At 40.5% G+C, this 25,156-nt stretch overlaps 1 protein-coding gene across 6 annotated transcripts in view; it reads left to right on the forward strand.

The window, feature by feature from the left end:
• strn3 (striatin, calmodulin binding protein 3) overlaps positions 1–25,156 on the forward strand; it is a 172,403-nt gene that overhangs the window by 123,751 nt on the left and 23,496 nt on the right. For all 6 annotated transcript variants that reach the window (XM_048537452.2, XM_048537453.2, XM_048537454.2 and 3 more), the window contains one exon: positions 4,568–4,743. In XM_048537452.2, coding sequence (XP_048393409.1) covers positions 4,568–4,743 — 176 coding nt within the window. The remainder of the gene's footprint in view (positions 1–4,567; positions 4,744–25,156) is intronic.

Consider the following 25,156-nt stretch of genomic DNA (forward strand, 5'->3'; position numbering starts at 1 on the left):
TTTGAACACCATCCTGAAGAATCCAGCAGCACTATCTTCGGCCTGAGATGCTTTATCTCCAACAACTGCAACTAGCTTCGTTCATGAGAGGTATAACCTTATCCTGTGGAGATTTTACCCTGAATACCTGTTTTGCTGAGGCTCTTCGCTGTTACTGTTAAGTATCATACTGTCTTGATGCTGGAGTGCTTAGTTTCATTTGAATATGTAACAGGAATATTCCCTTATTCAACCATGAAGTCCACATGAATATTAAAGACCAGCTGAAGTCATTGATGCAAGATAACAGAATGTGGTGAAGTCTAACTAGTTGACCACAAAATCAAGTCACCATTTGGCTAAGTTTTATACCAATGCACCTGAGTATAAGTAATGAGCATGAAGGAAGTGTGATGAGTCGTACCTAGCACATGGGATGGTTTAGTTTGTTTCAATCCCAGTCATTATAACTATGAGCAAGTGTTATAAAAATGTTTTTTATTTCGTGCATGCATACTAAAAACATCCCAAGGTACTTGACAGGAGTATTATGAAATAAAATGCCAACAAGCCACATGGGAAATTTGGTCAGATGATCAAAAGATTGATTTTCAGAAATGACTTTTAAAAAATAGCGCAATAAGTTGTGGAGAGGTATCAGGAAGTATTCAGGATCCAGCCAACTGGAGGAACAGACACCAGTGATTAAAAGCTACCAGAGGTACTCAAAAGGCAGGAATTAAATGGATATTTGAGGGTTTTGTGGCTAAAGATGACTACAGATAGTAAGGGGTGAGAGCTTAGAGGGATTTGAAAACCAGGGATGAGAATTTTAAAATCAACAATTTTCTCAGATCAAAATAGGTGGGTGGCCACAGTGGGCTAATGTGTGAAATGAATTTAGTGCAAATTAAGACATGCACAGCAGAATGTGGGTGGCCTTGGGTTTCTGAAGTATACAGATTGGGAAACTAACCATGATATATTGCAGTAATCATATCTGGAGGTAACAAAGTCATGAATAAAGGTTTTAGCCTCAGGTGAAATGGGTGAAGTTATGAAGATGCTTAGAAGCTCATCTTGAGTAAAGTATAACACCAAGGTAGAAAGCAGACTGGTTTAGTTTTAGACAGTCACCAGAGAGAGAGAGAGAGGTAACCAAGAAATGGAGTTTGGAGTAGGGACCAAAAACATTTTCAGCCTCACCATCTTTAAATAGAAGAAATTTAATGTGTCAATTGTTGCATCCCACTTGTGAAAGGATGCTAATTCACCTAGACCCACTACATCCGCAATCACCACAAAAGTTAACAGTTTAATCAAAATGTGCTAAGTCCCCAGTTTACCTATCTGATGGAGTCAGGTTAACAGAAGACACTGACCAGGTTTCATACTTAACAAGAACTATTATTTATTGTAAATAAATAAGTCCTAGATATATGAAAACAAAAATTTGAACTATCAACATGATCAAACTCATTGTCCCTTCCTTTTAAACCCCTACAAACATGCAAAGACAGATCTAGACAAACTTAAAAACACATTGGCGTTATGGGCAGAATTACAAAAAAGACAGGGAAGCACAGTTTAGTTGTACCAGTCTGCAAGTTTCAAAATGTTCTTCCTTTTGCTTCCAAAGTCCTTGTGTTCATGGTCTCCATGTAAAGGTTTCTGCCTGTCTGTTGTAAACACCCAAGCTATTCACCTACCTGGAAGTCAATCAGAAAGTTGCATCAGGCTGAAGATCTCTGGCATCCATAACATATTCCATAATTACATAGACGAATCTGCAACCTTTTGTTTGAATCACATACACACCCACCCATCTAACTGGCACCTACCCCATTGCTTGAAAAGCAAGTGTAAACACAAGTTTCTAAGTTCTAGTAACTTGTTAGTAACTTGTTTCAAACCCGTAGCAGTTCCTTCCCCAGTTCTTGATTTTAAAAATGTCTTTTCACATACTCAGTCTAAACAAAAACATAAAATAGAAAGTTGTGTGTACGTTTGGAAACTGATGGTGTTGCAAAAAGGCAGTATAATGACAAGAACCAGGAGGATCAGTGCAGGAGTATTTCAAGGGTTGAGGGTTTCAAATGGAGCTCCGGGGAAGTCGGGCACTGACTTGTGAGACAGTTACGATTACAAAAAGAGCGAGATTAGAAGTTGGGACAGTAATTTCCTACGACCTTTGGTTTTCCAAAGGTGAGGATTATGACAGAGTTAAACAAGGTAGACAGCACATGTAGAGAGAGTGAATCATTAAAAATAACAATTAGTGTAACAATGGGATGAGGAGGGCTAGTTTTGTGTGGCAGATTAGACAGTGCAGGAGCTGGATCCCATGAACAAGATGACCTTGAAGAAGGGAGGTAGAGAAAGACTTAAAAAAAAATCCAGGCAAAGGAAGGAGGTATGTATGAAAGGAACTTGGTCGGATAGGCTAGTGGAAGGAGGAGACTTGGTAAAAGTACCTGATTGTATAGACTTGAACTTTGTGGCAAAGAAGTCCATGAGCTCCTCACAACTAATGTTAAAGATGAGGGTGCTGAACTTGTTCAAACATAGAATTTGGAACTGGTGTAGCCATTCAGTCCCTCGTTCCTACCTTACCAGCACAGAAAAGAGACAACAGTTTAAGAAGATGTAATAGAGTAAAGAAGCTGCTCTTAGCTTTACATCTCAAATATGTGATGGGCAGCTTGATAATCTGATCAGTTTGAATGTGATATAGCTGTGCTCTTAAGCAGTTCTAATGCAGTTAATACACAGATATCTATCTCATAATGTGGAAAATTTTCTCAGTATCCCCTGTCTACAAAAAGGATAAATCCAACCTGGTCAAATACCACCTCATTAGTGTATATGCTTAGTCATCAACAAAACAATGGAAAGTACAGCAATAGCCTGTTCACTGAAACTAACTTTTGATTCTACCAAGCCCAGTCAGTTCCGGACCTCACTGCAGCCTTGGTGTGCACAGGAAGAAAAGCACTGAGCTTAGGAGAGAAAGTGAGGGTGATTTCCCATGGTATCAAGGCAGCATTTGAATGAGGAACAAAAACAGAAGTTGCTGGAAAAGTTCAGTAGGCCTGGCAGCATCTGAAGCAGAAAAAGATCGCTTTAACATTTCAGATCCGGTGACCCTTCCTCAGATGCCCAAATCCTCAGAACAGATGCTGCCAGACTTACTGAGATAATGGAAACTGCAGATGCTGGAGAATCCAAGATAATAATGTGTGAAGCTGGATGAACACAGCAGGTCAAGCAATGTGCTCCTGAGATGCTGCTTGGCCTGCTGTGTTCATCCAGTTTCATACTTTGTTGTCTGCAGACTTACTGACCTTTTCCAGAAACTTCTGTTTTTGTTCCTGATTTACAGCATCCACAGTTTTTTCAGGTTTTTTTTCAGCATTTGAATGATTGTGACCACCACGAAGCCTTATCAAAATTGAAGACCGTGGAAGTAAGGGGAAAACTTTGTAGGAGATAGAACCAGCATAAATGTGGGTGTGTATGTTTATTGGAGGTCAATTCCCAGGACATCGCTGCAGGCGTTCCTTAGGGTAGTGTCCCAGGCCAAACCTTTGACCTGAAGTCAAAAGTCCCTGCCTTTACTGACTATATCACATTCAGCAGTACTCTCAACTTCTCAGATACTGAAGCTATCCAAATGCAGTAAGACCTGGAAATAGACAGACAGGCTTGTGGCAGTGAATAGTAAGTAACTTGCATACCACACCAGTACGAGGCAATCACTCTCTCTAACAAGGGAAAATGTAACCATCGCCTGTTGACATTTAATGTTGTTAGCATCGCTGAATTTCCCAACTAGCAACTTTCCCAATTCCCAGCCATCAAGTTTACCATTGACTAGGTACTGGAATGAACAGAACTAGTCATTAAAATGCTGTTGCTACAAGAACGTGTCAGTGGCCAAGAATTCAGAGGCAAATAACACACCTACTGACTCTCCAAGCCTGTCCACCATTTACAAAGCATAAGTCATAAATGTGATGAAATATTTTCCACTTGTCAAATGATTGAAGCTGCAGCTACACTTGAGGCTAGACCCTATCCAAGACACATTGCCTGTTTGACTTTCATTCCATCCGACACCTTCAGCATTCTTTCCTTTGATCATTTGTGCAGTGGTAGCAATGCATACCATCTATAATTTGCACTGCAACAACATTGCTGGTCCTCCATTGTCACTGGGAAAAATTCTGGAACCCCATCCCTATCAGCTTTAGGGGTGTACGTACACCACATGGATCACAACATTTCACATGCTGTAGGGCAGTTTTGAATGGGCAATAAGTGTTGGCCTAAACAGCAATGCCTGCATTTCTTGAATGAATAAAAATCATTTTAGAGGTCTCACTGTTGTAGTCTCCCCTATTGTTTAAATACAGTACACAGCATTATACAGCGATTCTCATCACTATTGGAAAGTCTCATAGTCCGTGTACTTTGTGTGAAAGCAGGGATATCTTGTGAAGATTGTTTCCTTTTTTCCAATATTACGTGTTGATTCTGGGTATGGTACAGCTACATAATATATTTTTAACCATATGTTCATTTTCAGTTACCTGCTAATAAGGATGCATATAGGAAGACATGGAACCCCAAGTACACACTACGGAGTCACTTTGATGGAGTCCGTGCATTAGTTTTTCATCCTGTAGAGCCTGTGCTGGTTACAGCCTCTGAAGACCACACCCTTAAGCTTTGGAATCTCCAGAAAACTGTCCCTGCCAAAAAGTATGTTTTTTTTTAAGTTGCTTTTATACCGTTGCATTTATGACAGGGTAGAAATTAATTACTGCACAAGTTCTAGGTCCAATTGTATGCCACAGAGAAAAACAGCATGATTTCCTGTACTGAAATTACATTCTGTATTTGCACAACACCATATTGGTTTTGGTGCTCTAACCATCCCTGATGGCTGCCTGCCTCACAGGCATGAGTTAACTGTGATAATAAGGGTACTATGTGTGCAGTAGGACCCCTTAATGAAATGAATGCATTGGCATGGTTAAAACATGCATTCCCTTAACTTGCCCATCAATTTTAAGAGCAAGCACCTAGCATTGGACCAAATTTTTAAAAAAATCCCACCTCTATTTAGTTAAATAACAGGATAGCCAGTTCTTTTAGCTTTGCTGGGCCCGTTTAGATGAGGTTTCTCAGAAGCATTCGCTTGTGAGACTTGCAGAGTGAATTTTTGGAGAGCAAGAACTTATTCAGAGGATTTGTTTGTTCTCAATTGTTGAACATGAAAATGCTGCGGAGTTTACCACCTAAAATTGCTAAATCAGAGGAAGGAGCAGTAGCAAAAGATCCATACCAACTGCAGGAAGATGGAGGAGAAAACCTGCAATATTTGGATTTTCAAGAACAAAATGTCATTCCTGAATGTTGGAGGAGTGATGTGTAAAGTTGATGGGAGATGAGCACTTGCCAGTGCTTTCAAAGTGAGAATTGAACCTAAGTGAAGGTCCGTGTAACTCTCAACTTGTCTCGCTGTGTGTCCTTCTAAACTGTTTCTCATGACCTCACCCGTTTGCTGTGTATTCAGTGGTCCTAAAGGTCACTGATTTTCAGCAGCCCATTACCACCTTAATTACAAGCAGCAGTAAGGCACTAGGATTTGCTTGGCACTCCTAATTTCCATTGGTGCTGGATTTCATGTAGGTTTCTGTGCTTTCCATCATGTGCCAGCAATATTTCAACTTGAAGGCCTTGCATCCACTGAAAGTTCATTTTGTGTCAACAGGCTGTGCCTCATGTAAATCGACATTTTTATGATATAGTCATGATGATTTTAAGTATCCCAATCCTCAGTTCCATCCATTTGGCAAGCTAGATTCTTGGGATGAGATCTTTCTCCTTATCAGTGCTGTTAAATACTTCAGAGGAATTCAAGCATAAACTCTAAGCATCCATATAATAGAAAGCATGCAGGAACCAGAGTTCTATTTGACTAAACCAATATCATCCACTGTCTGCCAGCTCAGGTGGGATCCTTCAAATGTCGGTTGCAGTGGTCTCATTTGGGGTCGGGGACTCCCCGTTCTCTAAGCAGCAGTGGTGTCTGTGGAGAGGAGACAGCCCTGTTCAGGGATACTGATGGGACACCCCTGGACCTGCTGTGTCAATTGCATTAAACAGTGGATCAGTTATTCCAAAGTGCTGTTTGACTTCAAGAAATGTTTTTAACAGTGTAATTTAACTGACTGGGCCAGAAATGAATTTAGCATGGCTTGGGTCCTAATTGTATCCAGGATATGGAAATAAATAACTAACTTGTGGTTGAGGCAGAATGGTGAGAGGTGACTCTTCTGCCCGCTTGTTCCATAAGCTACTGACCCTGTGCTTGTGACTCTGCTTGTCAGTTAGATCAGGCGAACAAGGGTCGGTGAGTGTGTGGGGTACGTTGAAAAGAAAGTAAGTATATATCTGAGAGCGGTTGAGAAGATGATCTGTGTGTGGAAGATGTGCAGAGCAACTGGGAATATATGTCTGGTGGTAAGCAGTGGAATGAATATGATTATGTTTGGGGATGGGCTTCACTGCGTTATCTGTCACCAGGGAATCTAGAGAGCTTGGCAGAAAGTTGCATGAATATATAAGTTAACATTTTTACAAAGTATTTCAAAAATACATATTTTCTTCACATGATGTATAATTATGTTGATGTATATGCGCACGTGCTAAATGTCGCTGTTCTGCTTTGTTTGCAGTTATGTTTTTTTTCTGGCATCTGCATTCTGATTAATGTTCAAGCGTAAAATTGGAGTCACAGTGGAAAACAGTTCAGAGAGCATTACTGCACAATGCCAGCAGTGTTGGGGCTGCCAGTCCAGAGTAATAAAAAAACTCAGAAGAAATTTTCCTGAATTATCTTTCCACTGTCATTGATTTTCTTGCATTTGACCAAGCCTTGAATGGTGTAATTTTATACATATGTGAAATATGATGCCACCGAAGTGGATGTGTTAGGGAAAATGATGAACAGGCTGAAGTATTGACAAAAATTCATGCATGACGAATTAACTGTGGAAGTCTGTGGGTTTGTCGTAATCATTAATAACATATCCTCAGAGCTTGTGCCAGTGAAATCAGCGCAGGCAAGGAAAGAGTTAAATGGGCAAGGTGAAGGTGAGGTAAATGGGCAAGGTGGAAACTAGAAACAAAGTCAATGAAATTTTCCAGTTTTTCACAAGAGTAACCACAAGAGATGAGGGAGGGATCCTGAATAGGACTGGAATACTGGGTGTTTCTCACATTCTGTAAAAAGACAGGCATAACTTGGGCTCATGTGAATATGCACAGCAAGACATTTTACTCAGAGGCAAGGTCACTTATTTGAAGCATTAATTCTGTTTTTCTCCACAGATGCTGCCTAACTAATTGAACTTGTCCAATTTTTTTGTTGCTTTTTCAGATTTTCAACATCTGTGGTATTTTGCTCTTGGTCTTCGAACAATTTCACATTTTCTTATTGCACAGCTAAGCTTATAAAGATGAACAGTTAAAGTAAAACTAAACTAAACATAAAATAAAAACTACGCTAGTGAATGACGGTATGACTAATGCCTATTTATGAGTTGCTCTTAATTCAGAGTCCAGCTCCTTAAGATATTTGGGTACCTGTTCATATTTTTACTGGCTGTTTTTCTTTGAGTAGTAATAACAGAACATAGTTATGAACCAGACCAGACCCCCTCAAAATACTTTAAGAAGGTAGTCTAGACTCTAACTACTTACTTCTAAGGTAGATGTGAAGTGCCATGTTCCAGATGCAATGAGACAGGTCAAATTAGATTAGATTAGATTAGATTAGATTAGATACCCTACAGTGTGGAAACAGGCCCTTCGGCCCAACAAGTCCACACCGCCCCTTGAAGCATCCCACCCAGACCAGTCCCCCTATATCCCACGTACCTCTGAACACTAAGGGCAATTTCGCATGGCCGATCCACCTAACCTGCACATCTTTGGACTGTGGGAGGAAACCGGAGCACCCGGACGAAACACACACAGACACGGGGAGAACATGCAAATTTCACACAGTCAGTCGCCCGAGGCAGGAATTGAACCCGGGCCTCTGGCGCTGTGAGGCTGCAGTGCTAACCACTGAGCCACCGTGCTGCCAATGTTCTACTCGATATTCAGAAAAACATCATTCATTTAAATACAGAATTTATAAAAACATAATTGGAAAACTTAACCAAATAATAGATATAGTACTAATTAACTGTTCTATTACACAACATCCCATAACTTCACCCCTTGGCAAAAGGCAAATTCAGACACAAATTCTCACATGCAGCTCTCCAATCCAGTAGGAAGAAAACATCGAGAAAGTTCAAAGAGTAGCAGCTATGAGACATTCACTGAAGCTTCTAACTCTCCTGAGACCCCAAAGGGCTTCTGCTTAAAACTAAACCTAAAATCTGTACAAAAAAGATAAAAAACCTGGTCTGAGAGAGCTGGCCACACCCATGTTGCTTTCATTGTTCCAGCTTTTTAAAAAAAAACACAAGACCTCTCAAATTATTCACTTTCTTGTAAATTGACTCTGCCAATCTTCAGCTTGCTGCTGCATCTTACAACCCTTCTTCAAAAGAAAAGGACAAAATAATCTCCTTTGAAAGCCTCAGCATCATCACAACATTGACCGATGCTACTTAGGACAGCAACTTCATGACAACAACACTCCGAGTTGTTGTTGTTTGTATGTATGTCTGTGTGCTGACTCCCAGATAACAGCACTGTAGGTGTACTACGAAGGTGGTTGGCTCACCACTTGAGGATGATTAGTGATTGGCAACAAATGCTGGCCTTGTCAGAGGCATACTCATCCTGTGAACAAATTCAGAATTAAATCTTGTGAGCAATGCTCAGTGCAAGTTGATGAGCTGTGTCAAGAAAGGAACAAGGGTAGCCTTTCATGACATGGATTAGCAGAAACAGCTGGGTGGCTTCTGAATGCTGCAGCACAGTATGAAGCATAATGTGAAAATGTGAGATTTAAGTGCGAAGGAAATTAACTGAAGGTAGCTTAAAATCCTGCAGTACCTGTCCTCCAGGTCACAAGATTCAACATTCCTGATACATCTCTGTTTGCAATCTGTCTGACTAGTCATTAATATAGACTCAATGCATGGATGAATGATGGCTTTGTTACTTTCGTTGTGTATGAACTTCAGCTGCAAATGGAATGGATTTGTGTCAGTAGAATGCACTTTGAGGTCATGTTCATTCAGGTAGAATGACATTTCTGGTGCATCAATAATAGCAAAGGTATGAGGAGATAAAGAAGATTGAGGAGAGTATTAGTTGGAGTAGAGAGTGATGAAGAATGCTGTTGTAACGGAAGAGCACAGGGACAAGGTGTAATGGAAATCCTAGAGTGAGTATATGAAAGATATTAGGAATCACATGTCAGCTATTCATCATCTTCCTGCATTGCACTTAAGGTCTAAAAATGACTCACCTGCATGCTTGCTTTGATATATTGCAGCCTGCTAAGAACTACTGTTCTATTACAAAAGGCAATCTCCCTCCCCAAGCTCTCTGGTGCACTGTTAGAAGAATGCGGAGCATTTGCAAATTTATCATTGACCATAATGTTTGTCATAGTTTCCTGAAGCTAAACTGTGCTCCTTCAAGAGGTGCGGGCTACCTTTAAATGCTGTCAACTATATTGAGGCCTGTTCTCCACTATTCAATGAAGTGATCTGACATCCTCAGTATAAGCGGTCCATAGTTGCATCCACATGCACTTAGCATAGAACTCATGTCACACCAGAAAATAAATAACTTCCAATTGGAAAATATTGTTTCCATAGTCCTACATTTCTATGACCCAGGATTCAAGCTTTAAATTGTATCATGATTGCAAGATAAAAGAAAGTTACATATTGATGGAAGTTTGGCAGAGTCAATTCATTTACTTATTTCCTCTGCTCTGCTTATTAAGAGTAAGGTAAGATTGTATACACATGAATTGAAAATTATTGCTTAACTACACCCAACTAATGCAGCATTGGTCCAATGGATTGACCACAGTAGTCCTTCTGATTGACTAACTGGATTAATTTTATTTCTCCAAAAACAAAAGCACGCTGATTTTTTATGAATGGTTTGGTTGCAACTCTGCATTCTGACTTGCACTGTTTAAGTATATCAGAAAATCCTGTTAGCTTTAATTATTCATGCAGAATTTGAGAAAGTAAGAAATTCACAACAAATTGGAAGATTTGCAACCTGCTGTATGAATGCCGCAGGAAAAAAAATCAGGATATTGAGAGTTCTGCTCAATAAAAACTAAATTCATGCAGCTCAACTTATTGGAATGTAACAACAACAACTTATATGCCATTCTGTGATTCTCATGCTAGATTTTTACACTGTGTGGGAGGAAGATTAAGAATTAGCTACTGTGAGCCAATGCACCTGTCTGTGGTGTTTCTTTTCCTTTCACTGTAACAATGTTAATTTGTGGTTTGCAGTATATTTGGACGATACTAAAATCAAGAGTCTATGATTCAGGAAGTAAAATTTCATCTCTGTAGTTGCGTTGTAGTTCATTTCAAAGCATGCTGTTTGAATAGAAATCTGTCATTGGCTTATTGATCATATTTGTGAATCAGTTTAGTCTTTAGAACTCTTGACTGCTAAAGAAATACCACTGCAGTTATGTTAAACAAAGTTATATAGTGTTATAAACAATAACCTGTGAAGTCCTTGACTGATGTTCAGTTAGGGTTCTGCCAGGACCACTCAGATGGGGCTCTGCTGGTTGGAGTCAAACCTAGCACATGATATGGTTCTGATTGCCCATTTTGTACTGGAATGGATTGGGTAGAAGCATAGTTGGTTCATGTGTAAATAAATAGACTGTAAAATAAATGGCAGTGTGGAAAATTGGAGTTACACAGGACATTGGTGAAAAAGTATCCCTAGAGTATTACATGCAGTTTTGGTCTCTTTACCTGAGAAAGGCTATTCTGACTATGGACGGAGTGCAACATTGGTTTACCAGACTAACTCCTGAGATGGCGTGGTGGACATGAAGAGCAACTAAATCGGCTAAGACTGTATTCACCGTAGTTTAGAACAATAAGTGGGGCTGAGAACTAAATAGAAGTCCTAAAAAGCCTAGACATTGTAAATGCAGGAAAGATGTTCCTGGTGACTGGGGGAGTACAGAACAAGGTGTCACAGTTTACAGGTATGGGGTAAGCCATTCGGAACTGAGATGAAGAGAAATTTCTTCACTTGGAGAGTGGTGAGCCTGTAGAATTCTCTGCCACAGAAGTGGCTGAGGCCAAAAGATTGAATGTTTTTCAGGAGGAGTTAGATCTGATTCTTGGGGGCTAAAAGGATCAAAATGTATGGGGCAGAAACTAGAACAGGGGACTGCATTTGAGATCAGTCATGAATTGCATTGAATGGTAAAGCTGGCTAGAAGGGATGAGTTGCCTACTCCAGCTCCTGTTTTGTATGTTTCTATGTCTGGATAAGCCCTGTCCCAAACAAACCCTTCCTGGCCAGTTACTGTTGCATCGATCTGCTCTCAATCATGGTCAAAGTGATGGACCACTTCCAGGCTTCGGATGCGAAGTGGCAAGTAACATTAATGCCGTACAATAATGCCAGGCAGTAACCATCGTCCCTTAATGGCATTACCGCCACTGAATTCCCCAAATATCAATGAGGTGGGATTACCACTGATCAGAAACTGAACTGGACTAGCCTTCTGTGACTGTAAAAACTGGCCAGAAGCTACAACTTCACTGCATAACTTGCCTCCTCTCTCCCAATGTCTGTCCATAAGATAAGGCACATGTTAAGAATGTGATGGACTACTCTGCAAATGCTGGATGGCTGCAGTTCCAACAACACACGAGAAGATCAACATTGTCCAGGACAAAGACTGATGTGCCATCTACCAACTTCAAAGTTCACACGCCTCACAGTGACACAGAGTCTTGTTTCACCCAAAAGGTATGCTGTAAGTAACTCAACAAACCTTTTGATAGCACGTCCAAAACCCAAGACTCTGCCACCTAGCGGGGCATGAGCACTAGATGCATAGGACCAATATAACCTGCAAATTCTGTCCAAGCCATGCATCGTTCTGACTTGGAAATATTTCACTGTTCATTGTTCTTGAGTCAAAATCATGGAACTCCCTTCCTAACAGCACTGAGGAGATTCTCAGCCTTCAAGGACTCCAGCAGTTCAAGAAGAAATTTTACCTCCAACTTCTCTTGGGCAGCTAGAAATGGCCAGCATATGTTGGCCTAGCCAGCAATGTCCTCGTCCCAAGGATGCATAAAAAATCCTACTACCTATAAGGACAACAGTGTAAGTATCAACGCAGTTGTTATTTTGCCATGCTGCAACATAATGAGTGAGTGATTCTTGAGTGACCTCCTTTGTCAGAGAAGATGCAAGTGTAAATCACAGGGTTAGATCTGCGCAACAAAACTCTTGAAACCTAAATATTCTTTGCTTTTTACTCTTATTTGCAGCCACATGCAGTCCATTTTGGCTTGATGTTAGCAGTGTCAAGCTTCTGGTTTTCAAGTTGCAAACATTTTAAAACCTGAACCTTCACTAACCCAACAGCCTAGGTGTACCCGCAAGTTCTCAATATATTCAAAAAAAATTTTTGAAATATTTCGACAGTCCATTTGATAAAGCTGACCAATCTCCTGAGGGGTTTGAGAATAGTTTAAAGTTTGATAGGCGAACTATAACCAAATTACTTTGAGGAAGGAACTTTATCTTCCTTTTCTTTCCATATTTAAAATATAGTGTCTGGAAAGATTTTATTCTTATGCTGTTGAATGCCTTGCTGTGGTACAACCGTGTGCTCAGAAGTGCATTTTGGGGCACAGATCTTGGTGTTCAGTGTAAATGTTCTTTTGTTTCACATTGGCTTAGTAGATTCATTGGTTGTGATTACTTCCTGCCTGACACAACTATTTGATTCATCTAGAAATATTTTAAGCCATTTGTTCTGCATAGAATGAGATTTGCATAAGTTGCATTGTATGCAGCTTATAAACATAATGTGAGCCATTGGAAGTCGTGGTGGAATTAATACACAAGACTGTAGAGCAAGATTGGGGTCATCAGCCCTGAAGCGACTTGTACATTTTGCTGGAGGAACAACACCTCATATTCTGCTTGGGGACCCTACAGCCCTCTGGACTGAATATTGAGTTCAATAATTTTATGGCCTAAACCCTCTCATGCCCCTGCACCCCCCCACCCCACACACCAGGCCTTGTTACCACATAGCCTGCACTCCACACCGCCCGTTGTTAGTCACTAAAAGTTCCCATTAACAATGATTCACCCTCCCAACCTGATCGTTAGCAACTGCTTTGTCTGTTCAGCTGTTTTTCTCTCTCTCAGCTCTCTTCTATCATTTACTCCCTACCCCACCCACCTCTCTATTTTCTGCATATAAACTGATGTTTTCCCAGCCACCGTCAGTTCTGAGGAAGGGTCGCTGGACCCGAAACATTAACTCTGTTTTCTCCTCCACAGATGCTGCCAGACCTGCTGAGCTTTTCCAGCAACTTTGCTTTTGTTTCTGATTTACAACATCTGCAGTTCTTTTGGTTTTTATTTGTACTTTTTACAGATCTGTACCTCAATTTCATTTCCCCAAATTTGTACTGTATACTTTGAGGCCCCGACCTAACAAAATTACATTAACTTCAGTCCTGAAAGTTTTGAATTGACTTAAAATTTGTGGGTGAGTGTACCAGATTTCCATTACCATTAGAGGAAACTGTTAAAAGCCCTTCTTAATTTCACTCCTTAATTGCCTTACTCTAATGTTAAAGATTATATCTTAATCATTAAGTTTCCTCCACCACTCTATTAAATTCTTTAATCATTGTAAAAGTCTGAATTAGATCATCCAAAAATCAATTAAATTCAATGGAATGGAGCTAATTTTCTGTAATCTGCCACCATTCTGTAACCCCTGATATCAATCTGATAAATTTCCACTGTATCGTTTCCAAGGCAAATGTAATTATGTTGAGGCTTGCAAAACTGCAAATATTTTCTAAGCAAGGCTATGAACAACTGAAGTAAACTTCACTTTGGAATTCCAACTTACCTTAAGACAAAAACATACCATTTTCCTTTATCACTTTTTTTGCAATTGTGTGCTGGTTTTAAATAATTCACAAGTATGGACATCTAAACTATTTGACTCCTTCACTGATCCTGAACTCCCCTTTTAGGGAATGTATTCTGATTTGTCTTTCTTGGATCTGTAATGACTATCTTGCACACCACATTGTAGTTACCACAGTTTTGCCCCTAAATTAAGTCCATTCTGTAACTTTGTCACCTGGATATATAACACTCCTGTTTATTCACCTAGTAGTTTGTTTCACAGCTAAGACTCTAGTATAGATTTCTGGGCAACAGCATTTAACAATCATGCCAGTCAGGAGAACAAGTACTTTGTCACCTGCCATCTATCAAACCATGTTCCAAGGTTACTTTCAATTTAGTCCACACTCATTTTTACTAATCTTTTGTATGGAAGCTTATCCAAGTGCTTTCTTAAAGTCCATATTGATAATGCTATCAACCTTGGTGGAGTCCTTTCCAAAAAATTCTCACTTATGTTTATCAGACGTGACGTAGCCCTCACAAATCCAGACTGTTGGTACTTCTGGTCTTTCAATCTACACAATGATAGACTCTGATAACATTGCTACAGTTGATATAAACTTGTCAGTTATACAGCCAGCTTTTCTTTACCCTCTATTTAGACCAGTGTGGAATACTTCATGAGTACTTTGTTTTGATGTTTATTAAGGACAGGGAACTGACAAAGTATCTGTAATGGATGGAATGAATCCAAAAGTAATGGATGGAATGAATCCAAAGGCAGGGTGTATTGGAATGCCTCACTGATTCAGATTTCTTGAATCCCAGTTTGTGAAGGAAAATGAAACTGAATGTAGTGAAAATGTTTGCAGTAATCTTCCAGTCTTTTCCAGATGTAAGAGAGATGCCAAAGGACTGGAAGCTGTTAAATGTGCTAACAAGCCAGTCACTTCAATATCAATGATGGGTAAAGTTTCTCAGGCAGAAAGAAGATATTCACAGCTATGCTTTATCATATACACTCAAGTCAACATGAATCTCATGGAAAGGTTGCTACTTGGTTTTTCCTTCACAAACTGGGATGCAAGAAATCTGAATCAGTGAGGCATTCCAATACACCCTGCCTGGTTTTGCCAGAAAGTCTTAACTATTCCCCACTCCCATGTTGACCTGTTTCGCTTTTGCTGTTGTTGTCACCAATGCTGGCACCCTCCCTTTCTCTATTTGACTGCGCAGCTCATTCTTTCTCACCACTTCTCTGCCTGACTTTCTCTCTGTTTCTACCTCTCATGCCTACTTCCATCACATTTCACCTCACATATCTCCTCATGTCTCATTTATTGCATTCTCTTCTCCTATCACCCATCTTTCCCTGTCGTGCTCCCTCTCTTCATCCCCACTCTCGTGCACCCCTAAGTTAGACTCTAGCTACATGTAAATAGTCAAAAACCATTGACACACACAGAGACTGACACACAGACAGACACATACACACACACAGACGCACACACAAACACACACACGTGTACTCCCTCCCTCTCTCTCTCTCTCTCTCTCTCTTAGACAGGATAAAACGAGTATGAACAATGAGGAAGAAACTGGAAAGACAGTTCAGTCACCCTTGTTCCAAGTTCTGTTTTTGTGATGATCCTTATGACTATTCTCCTGCCAGGTGTGTTGCTTCATTGGGCTTTCTTCAATGCACAATTTCACTGGTGCGCTCATTAAAACATGTCTGACTTATCAGTTAAAAGTCAGTGATCAGCAACTATTGCAGGAATGATAAATCAGTTTTCTTTAGGTTTGTGGTGAGTTTTGACTGCAGAGAATAGCTACACCCGAACTAGGAAAGACCTGAACACTTTTTCTCTCTCTAACTTTTTTCCTGCTCCGAGTTATTCACTTACCTGAGAACTAATCACACAGTAGTTGGTAAGCAAACAAGCCTCTGTCATTGGTGTCTGGATTAATGGCAGTCATCAATAAATCTGTTACCAATAAAGGCTGCATCAATGCACCTCATTGGCTCCAAATTTCAGCAACTGAATTTCCATTTCCTACTTCTTCAAACAGTTGTTTTCACAATGTTTTGGTATGGGTGTCAAGTTACTTGTTTGCTAAACTGCAGGCGTTCTATCAGAGATAATAAAATGTGAGGCTGGATGAACACAGCAGGCCAAGCAGCATCTCAGGAGCACAAAAGCTGACGTTTCGGGCCTAGACCCTTCATCAGAGAGGGGATGGGGTGAGGTTTCTGGAATAAATAGGGAGAGAGGGGGAGGCGGACCAAAGATGGAGAGAAAAGAAGATAGGTGGAGAGAGTATAGGTGGGGAGGTAGGGAGGGGATAGGTCAGTCCAGGGAAGACGGACAGGTCAAGGATGTGGGATGAGGTTAGTAGGTAGATGGGGGTGCGGCTTGGGGTGGGAGGAAGGGATGGGTGAGAGGAAGAACAGGTTAGGGAGGCAGAGACAGGTTGGACTGGTTTTGGGATGCAGTGGGTGGAGGGGAAGAGCTGGGCTGGTAGCGTGGTGCAGTGGGGGGAGGGGACGAACTGGGCTGGTTTAGGGATGCGGTGGGGGAAGGGGAGATTTTGAAACTGGTGAAGCCCACATTGATACCATTAGGCTGCAGGGTTCCCAGGCGGAATATGAGTTGCTGTTCCTGCAACCTTCGGGTGGCATCATTGTGGCACTGCAGGAGGCCCATGACGGACATGTCATCTAAAGAATGGGAGGGGGAGTGGAAATGGTTTGCGACTGGGAGGTGCAGTTGTTTGTTGCGAACTGAGCAGAAGTGTCCTGCAAAGCGGTCCCCAAGCCTCCGCTTGGTTTCCCCAATGTAGAGGAAGCCACACCGGGTACCACCACCCCACCAACCTCCGGATATAACGCATCATCCTCCGACACTTCCGCCATCTACAATCCGACCCCACCACCCAAGACATTTTTCCATCCCCACCCCTGTCTGCTTTCCGGAGAGACCACTCTCTCCGTGACTCCCTTGTTCGCTCCACATTGCCCTCCAACCCCACCACACCCGGCACCTTCCCCTGCAACCGCAGGAAATGCTACACTTGCCCCCACACCACCTCCCTCACCCCTATCCCAGGCCCCAAGATGACATTCCACATTAAGCAGAGGTACTGCATCCACTGTACCCGGTGTGGCCCCCTCTACATTGGGGAAACCAAGCGGAGGCTTGGGGACCGCTTTGCAGAACACCTCCGCTCAGTCCGCAACAAACAACTGCACCTCCCAGTCGCAAACCATTTCCACTCCCCCTCCCATTCTTTAGACGACATGTCCATCATGGGCCTCCTGCACTGCCACAATGATGCCACCCGAAGGTTGCAGGAACAGCAACTCATATTCCTCTTGGGAACCCTGCAGCCTAATGGTATCAATGTGGACTTCACCAGCTTCAAAATCTCCCCTTGCCCCACCGCATCCCAAAACCAGCCCAGTTCGTCCCCTCCCCCCACTGCACCACACAACCAGCCCAGCTCTTCCCCTTTACCCACTGCATCCCAAAACCAGTCCAACCTGTCTCTGCCTCCCTAACCTGTTCTTCCTCTCACCTATCCCTTCCTCCCACCCCAAGCCGCACCCCCATCTCCTACCGACTAACCTCATCCCACCTCCTTGACCTGTCCGTCTTCCCTGGACTGACCTATCCCCTCCCTACCTATACTCTTTCCACCTATCTTCTTTTCTCTCCATCTTCGGTCCGCCTCCCCCCCCTCCCTATTTATTTCAGAACCCTCACCCCATCCCCATCTCTGATGAAGGGTCTAGGCCCGAAACGTCAGCTTTTGTGCTCCTGAGATGCTGCTTGTCCTGCTGTGTTCATCCAGCCTCACATTTTATTATCTTGGATTCTCCAGCATCTGCAGTTCCCATTATCTCTGGCGTTCTATCAGACGCTGGTTTTAAAACAGTTCTTTCTTATTTCAATCCACTGTTCTTCAAAATGCAAAATAAAAAAAAAACTTGAGAAAAATGCACATTGAGTACCTCTGCTTTTTCTGCATGTATAAACTACAGTAAACCTTTTTATTAACGGGCATCTATTGCACTAGAACTGTGCCAGTTGATCAGATATTCTGAATAATCGAGAGGCTCACATAATCAGCATAAAAATACACACTAAGTATTAGAAATGTGAAGGAAAAGGATGTATACATCAGCATTGTACTTTATTTACAGCATAAATCATTTGAATAATAACTTAAATTAAACTTATCCGCAGAGAGCCATCTAATTTGTACCTTCAACCGACTACTCGAACATCACGGAAATCACAATAATACAGTAAACTTCCAGTATTTTGGGTATATCATTTTTGCTGGTTCATAAAGTGTTGATTAAAACAAAATTTGCTGTACTTCCATGTTAGAATGCAGGGTAAAATTTTAAAAATGTACCGATGATACCAAACGTATAGGTGGCAGACGATGAAAATGATGCCTAATTGACTGCAACAAGACATCATCTGAACAATAGGTAGACAACTGGAGGATTGAATTTAATGTAGTGAAGTATGAAGGAATGCATTTTTTTTTGTTGGGAAGGCCAGAAACTGATAGTATATACTTAATGGCACGGTTTCAAAGGGTGTGTTGAAGCAGAAGGGACCAGAGTTTATAAGCCTTTTAAAATGACAGAACACATTGGACAGGTATTTAGCAAAGTGCTTGGGTCTTGCACTTCATGAACTAAGATATTAAGTATAAAATTAGAAAAGCTGAATTTTTTAAAATTTCTGGTTAGTCTCCCATTTGAGTGCAGCATCAACTTCTAGTCATCACACTTCAGTATTGTTGAGAAGGTTCTTGAGTAGGTGCAAAGATGATTTACTAGAAGGTTTCCAGAGATTGGGGATTTTAACTGCAAGAAAAATAACAAAGAACTTTGGATGCTGAAAATCAGAAGCACGGACAGATTGCTTGGAAAAACTCAACAGGCCTGGCGCCATCTGAGGAAAGAAAGCAAAACTGAACTTTTCGGTCCAGTGACCTTTATTCAGAACTTGGAATAGAGTGCAGGGGTTGGGGCTGTTCTCCTTGGAAGAACAAAGGTTACTCTGACTTCTAATACAGCTGCACAAGCTTGTGACAGGTTATTTTTGGCAAACAAGGAAAGTCTGTTCCACTTAAATGATAATACAAGGACATGGGTCCACAGATTTCATACTATGGGGAAGAATGCAGTGAGTACTGTAAAGGACTGTTTTCAAACCTGCAACTTGTAGTCTCAAAAGAGTTGAAAGTGAAGATAGCCAATGATTTTGAAGGGAAATTGAACAGACATTTGAAAGAAAAGTTTGTAGGAACAGAACAGAGATATATCACTGTTTGAAATGCTCTACATTAAACAGGGTTGATGGGTTAAATGGCCTCCTTCTGTGGTATTATCGTTTTATTGTCATCCTGAATAGCAGTGATATTTTCAGTTTTTCAATCCAAGGCATATTTCCTGAATCGAGAGGGCACTGGAAAGTGAGGGCTATTTACTCGCCTTTTTGTTTTAGTCCAGGACTCTTAAAAGAACGTGTCCCATTATTTTGTCCATTGCCTTTATTTTGCTTGTATTACTCATACCAAGTTCTGTTTGTTGACTTTTAGATTATCCTGTATAGCTGGTATTTGTTCTCTTTCTTTCATAGATTCATAGAATCCCTATAGTGTGAAAACAGGCTCTTTGGCCCAATTCACACCAACTCACAGAGCATCCCACCCAAACCTGTTCCCCTATAGTCCACCTAATCTTCTCACTCTGAACACTAGGGGCAATTTAGCACGGCCAATCACCTAGCCTGCACATCTTTGGACTGTGGGAGGAAACCGGAGCACCCAGAGAAAACCCGCACAGACACGGGGAGCATGTGCAAACTCCATACAGACAGTTACCTGAGGGTGGAATCAAACCTGGGCCCCTGGCAGCAGTGCTCCTTCATAGTCAAACAAAGGCAAAGTATCTAATTAACAAATCCACCATTTCTTAATTATCTGATATGTTTTCCCCTTTTTTTGTGGATTCCCATTCCTCCTCACCATTTTCTTTAATGTATAAGTGTGATGCCTCTCCGACTACATCACCAATTGTCCATCTCTACCAGAGAGATGCCATGGACTATGGCTCATTACCAATCACTATACATTTACAGCTTGGATATCCATTGTAATTTTTTATACATTACATTTTTGCATCATATATTCTCTTAGTCTTAGTTTGTTTTTCTATTTCAAGTATTTTTATTCAGTAGCACCTCTTGCCTCTTTTCCTGCAAGTGTTACCTTTGCGTTTTAAGGATATTGTATTCAGTAACTTCCATTATCGCTCCGTAGGTGTATTCATTAACAGCTGAACTCATTTCACTGTAAGCAGTTTACTTTTCATCTCTTCAAAGGTTGCACTGCCTAAATTTCAAACCTCAGTTTATGACTCACCCTTCTCATTCTCAAACCCAAAGTCAAACTCAATCACTACCATTTTTTGCAAGGTACTCCTATATCCATGAGATTGTTAACCAATTCTGTTTCATTAATTATCATTCAATGAAATATGATCTGCTTTGTGTCAGTTCAGTAACAACGTAGTCTCGGGTGTTTTCTTAGTTGGTAATTCTAATATTTTCAAAATTAATTGTAATTAAGTGTAGCTACTTCCTTAGACATGCAAGATTTATATGTAGAACATCAACCAGATACTTTTGAGTTTTGTTGCATTTTCTAAGCAAGTATTTGAGTTTAAATACTACCCTCATAACCTCTAATAATCCATCCACGTTCACCAGATTTTGTTTATCTTCCAATGCGGATATTTCCTTGAGTAACTTGCATAAGAACTTTTGACTTCTTTTCCACTGAACAATTGATATGACAAATAATAAATTACTTAGAATGCATTTACAAATCTTTTGGTACATCATTTGTATTTATGCTACTCTTTATGTAGAACCTCCAATACACCTGTTTGAAAAATTATAGAAACCATTGAAATGTGTTTGTTGCTCTGAGAAGTTGCAGTCAAGCAGATGTTTGTGTGTGACATGTATTTGCACAAATCTGCATGCTTGTATAAAACTTCAGTGAATTTCTGGAACATCTGATTATGGTTTTTTATTGTAAAGTTTCTGTCCTGTTTGGCTAAGAATTATGATTTATAAGTGGTAGTGTTTGCTGAAAGGAGAGCAGCCATTCGAAATCTGATAAATTTGTTAATTTATTGTGAATTGCTATGACTTTGCTACATTTTTGTATTTCTTTCCCCTTAATGAAAATCAGTGCAGTGCACTGCATTCGAGATCTATGCTTCTATCTCCCATCACACTGCCACTACATTCCAGTTGAATAAAGTATTGAAGCTCACTTTACTCATTGATTACTGTTAAGATTAATTAACAGTCTGTTGTATACATATTAAGAGATCAGAACCTATGAATCTATTATTTGTCACAATGTGTCAGTATTTTAAGATTCATCCAGCCTTGGATGCAACTTAACTTGCAGTGATTCACACCAGTAGGAAAAATGTCCTCTAAAATTCTCTAATAAATATTTTCTTGCAATGTAAAGAGGAGCATTCTCAACAAATGTTCCATTTAAGCTTTTCTTTCCAATTAATGCTGTTTTAAGTAATGATCTGTTGTGTCCAATTAATTTTCGTTGCCTGCCAATTTTTATGTTGTGTTAAAATGTTCCGTTTGTTGTTTCTCCAAGTCACATGCTACTTACCCATCCCCATGTTACTCAGTCTCAGTTTCCTAATTACTGTTCTTCAGCTTTATTTATCACAGTTGCATCCATTTTGACAGAATCTCACTCTGTCTCACACTGTCTGTCTCTCTACTGCTCACGCTTCCAGTCTGAAAAACAGCCCTCGATCACCCCCTATCTCCTGCTGTCAAACCAATTTTGTATCCAGTTGGCAAACTCTCCCTAAATCGCATGTGATCTAACTTTGCTAATTAGGATGCCATGCAGAACCTTGTCAAGGGCTTTACAAAAGCCCATGTAGACCACATCTACCATTCTGCCTTCATCAGTCTTTTTGGTTACGTCCTCAAAAACTCAATCAAGCTTGTGGGACATGATTTCCTATGCACAAAACCATGTTGACTATCCCTAATCAGCCCTAGTCTCTCGAAATGCATGTAAATCTATCTGTCAGAATCCTCTCCAACAACTTATCTACCATTGATGCCACATAGTTGTCAGACTTCTCCTTAAGCCTTCCTTAAATAAAGGCACAATGTTAGCCACCATTCAGTCCTACAACACTTCATCCATGGCTGTAGATGATTCTGATACCTGTGTTAGTGGATCCCAGTTTCTTCCCTAACTTCCCACAATGACCTAGGATACACTTGTTCAGGTCCCAGAGACTTATCCACCTTTGCTTTTTAAGATCTCCAGAAATTTTCCTTCCGTGATGTAGATTGTTTTCAAGACAATCGGTATTTATTTCCCTTTGTTCCCTAGCATCCACTTCTTTCTCCACAGTAAAAACTGGCATAAAATATTTGTTTAATATCTCTTCCATCTTCTCTGGTTCCCTTATTGATCTTTAAGAATTCCTTTTCTCTCCTTAGTTGCTCTTTTGTTATTAATGTATTATAGACTGTCTTTGTATTATCCTTACCCTTATCTGCCAAGGCTGTCGCTATATCCCATTTTTACCCTCCTGCTTCTTAAGAATGCCCTACACCTTTTATACTCTTCAAAAGATTCACTTGATCCCAGTTGTCTATACCTAACATGACGACTCCTTATTCTTGACCAGAGCCTCAATACTTTTATGCATCCATTACACCCTACTCTTACAAGCCTTACCCTTCACTCTATTAGAAACATGATCCCTCTGAACTCTCATTATCTCACTTTTGAAAGCCTCCTACTTATTGTCCCTTTACCTGCAAACACTCTATTCCAGTCAACTCTCGAAAGTTCCTGTCTCATTCCATCAAAATTTGCCTTACTCCAATTAAGGACTTTAAATTTTATACATTTTTCACAAATATTTTAAAACTAATAGCATTGTGACCACTAGACTGGTGTTCCCCCGCTAATACTTCAGTTATTTGCCAAGAGAAGATCATGTTCGCTCCTTCTGTAGTATGTATATCTACATATTGATTAAGAAAATTTTCTTGAACACATTTAACAAACTCCTCACCATCAAGCCCTTAACACTATGACAGTTGCAGTCTACTTTTGGAAAGTTAAAATTCCCTACTATTACAACCCTATTTATTCTTCGGTTTATCTGAGATCTCCTACATATTTGTTCCGCAATTTCCCTCTGACTATTGAGGGGCCTATTGTACACTCCCACCATCTTACCCTTCTTATTTCTGAGTTCTACCTTTGTAGCTTCACTGAACGATCCCTCAGAAGTATCCTAACTACAGCAGTAATGTTTTCCTTAAATAAAAATTTCACTTCCTCCTCTCTCACCTCCCTTTCTATCACTCCTATACCATCTAAATCCTAAAATATTGAACTGCCAAGCCTGTCTCCCCCTTGGCCGTGTTTTTATAATAGCTACGCTGTCCCATGTTTCCATACATGCCCTGGTTTCAGCTGCCTGTAAGACCCCTTGAGTTCAAATAAATACAGTTTAATTCATCAGAGTTACCTTGATCTCTGACTTGCTCTTGCCTGCCTTTTCTAATTAACTTACTTTTTTTTAAAATTCAAAGCCATCCTCATCTATCTTTCTGTTCTCACCACTGCCCAGGATCTGACCACCCACCCTCCCTATTAGTTTAAAAGTTCCTGAATCGCAGTAGCGAATCTTCCAGCCATGATATTGGTCCTCTTCCAGTTCAGATGAAAACCATCCTTTTGAGCAGGTCTTTTCTGCCCCAGAAAAGATCCCAGTGATCCAAAAATCTGAATGCGTGCGCACTGTGCCATCTCTTTTAGCCTTTGATTTATCTGCTGCATCTTTTTAATTCCTTCTTCTACTATCACGTGGCATTGAGAGTAATCCAGAAATTACTGCCTTTTTGAGGTTTTTATTCAACTTCCTACCTAACGTCCTATATTCACTCTGCAAAGCCTCAACCCTTTCCCTAGTTATGTTGTATGTAAGGATGACAACTTCCATTTTTCACTCTCCCCTTTGACAATATGCCACAACTATTTTGAGGCATCCCTGGCACCAGGGAGGCCACATACCATCCTGAATTAACACTCTTGGCCACGAAATCTCCTTCCCACAGACTACACTTTAAAAATATTTCACTTGCTGTAAAATATTTTGGGAGATCATGAGGTTATCCAAGATGCTTATTAATGCACATCTGTTTTTTAAGCCATTTTCCAATTACTAACAAGAATGTTCTGGGGAAGAGAATTCCAAAAGTTCATACCGGTGAATGAAGAGATTTGTCCTTACCTTAATCTTACATGCTGGATCCTATATTCTGAGACTGTGCACATATACTAGATTCACAGTCAAGTTGAAGTTCCTTCAAAATACTCATTGTTTTAATTGGATCCCCTCTCACTGTTCTAATCTCAAGAAGGTGCAGGCATAATTTAATCTTCAAATCATCTGAGGACAACCTCGTTATTCCATGAACAAATTTAGCGAATCTTCACTATACTGTCTCCGAAACAAGCATACCCTTTTTTCAGATATGGACGCCAGAACAGGAGGCCATTATGTTCATTAAGTCTGCTTTCCCATTTGCTAATGTTATAGTTGACTGGACTGGAGCCGTAACTCTTGTTACTGCCTACCCCGATAACACTTGGTTCCCAGGTTTATCAAAACTTCTCTTGAATAAGAACATTTTTCTTATTCAAGTATTCTTTCATGGAATATGTGTTATTGATTAGACCAGCCCATTTCTTGCGCAAACCTAAGTACCCTTGAGAAGGTAGTATTGAGCTACTTTACACAATTAAAGTGGTGCAGAAACACCCACAATGATGTTAGAGAGTTCTGGGATTTTGACCTAGCAACAGTGAAGGAATTGGAAAAACCCCCAAGTCAGGA

This window comes from Stegostoma tigrinum, chromosome 10 (assembly GCF_030684315.1).
Source record: "Stegostoma tigrinum isolate sSteTig4 chromosome 10, sSteTig4.hap1, whole genome shotgun sequence".
NCBI lineage: Eukaryota > Metazoa > Chordata > Chondrichthyes > Orectolobiformes > Stegostomatidae > Stegostoma > Stegostoma tigrinum.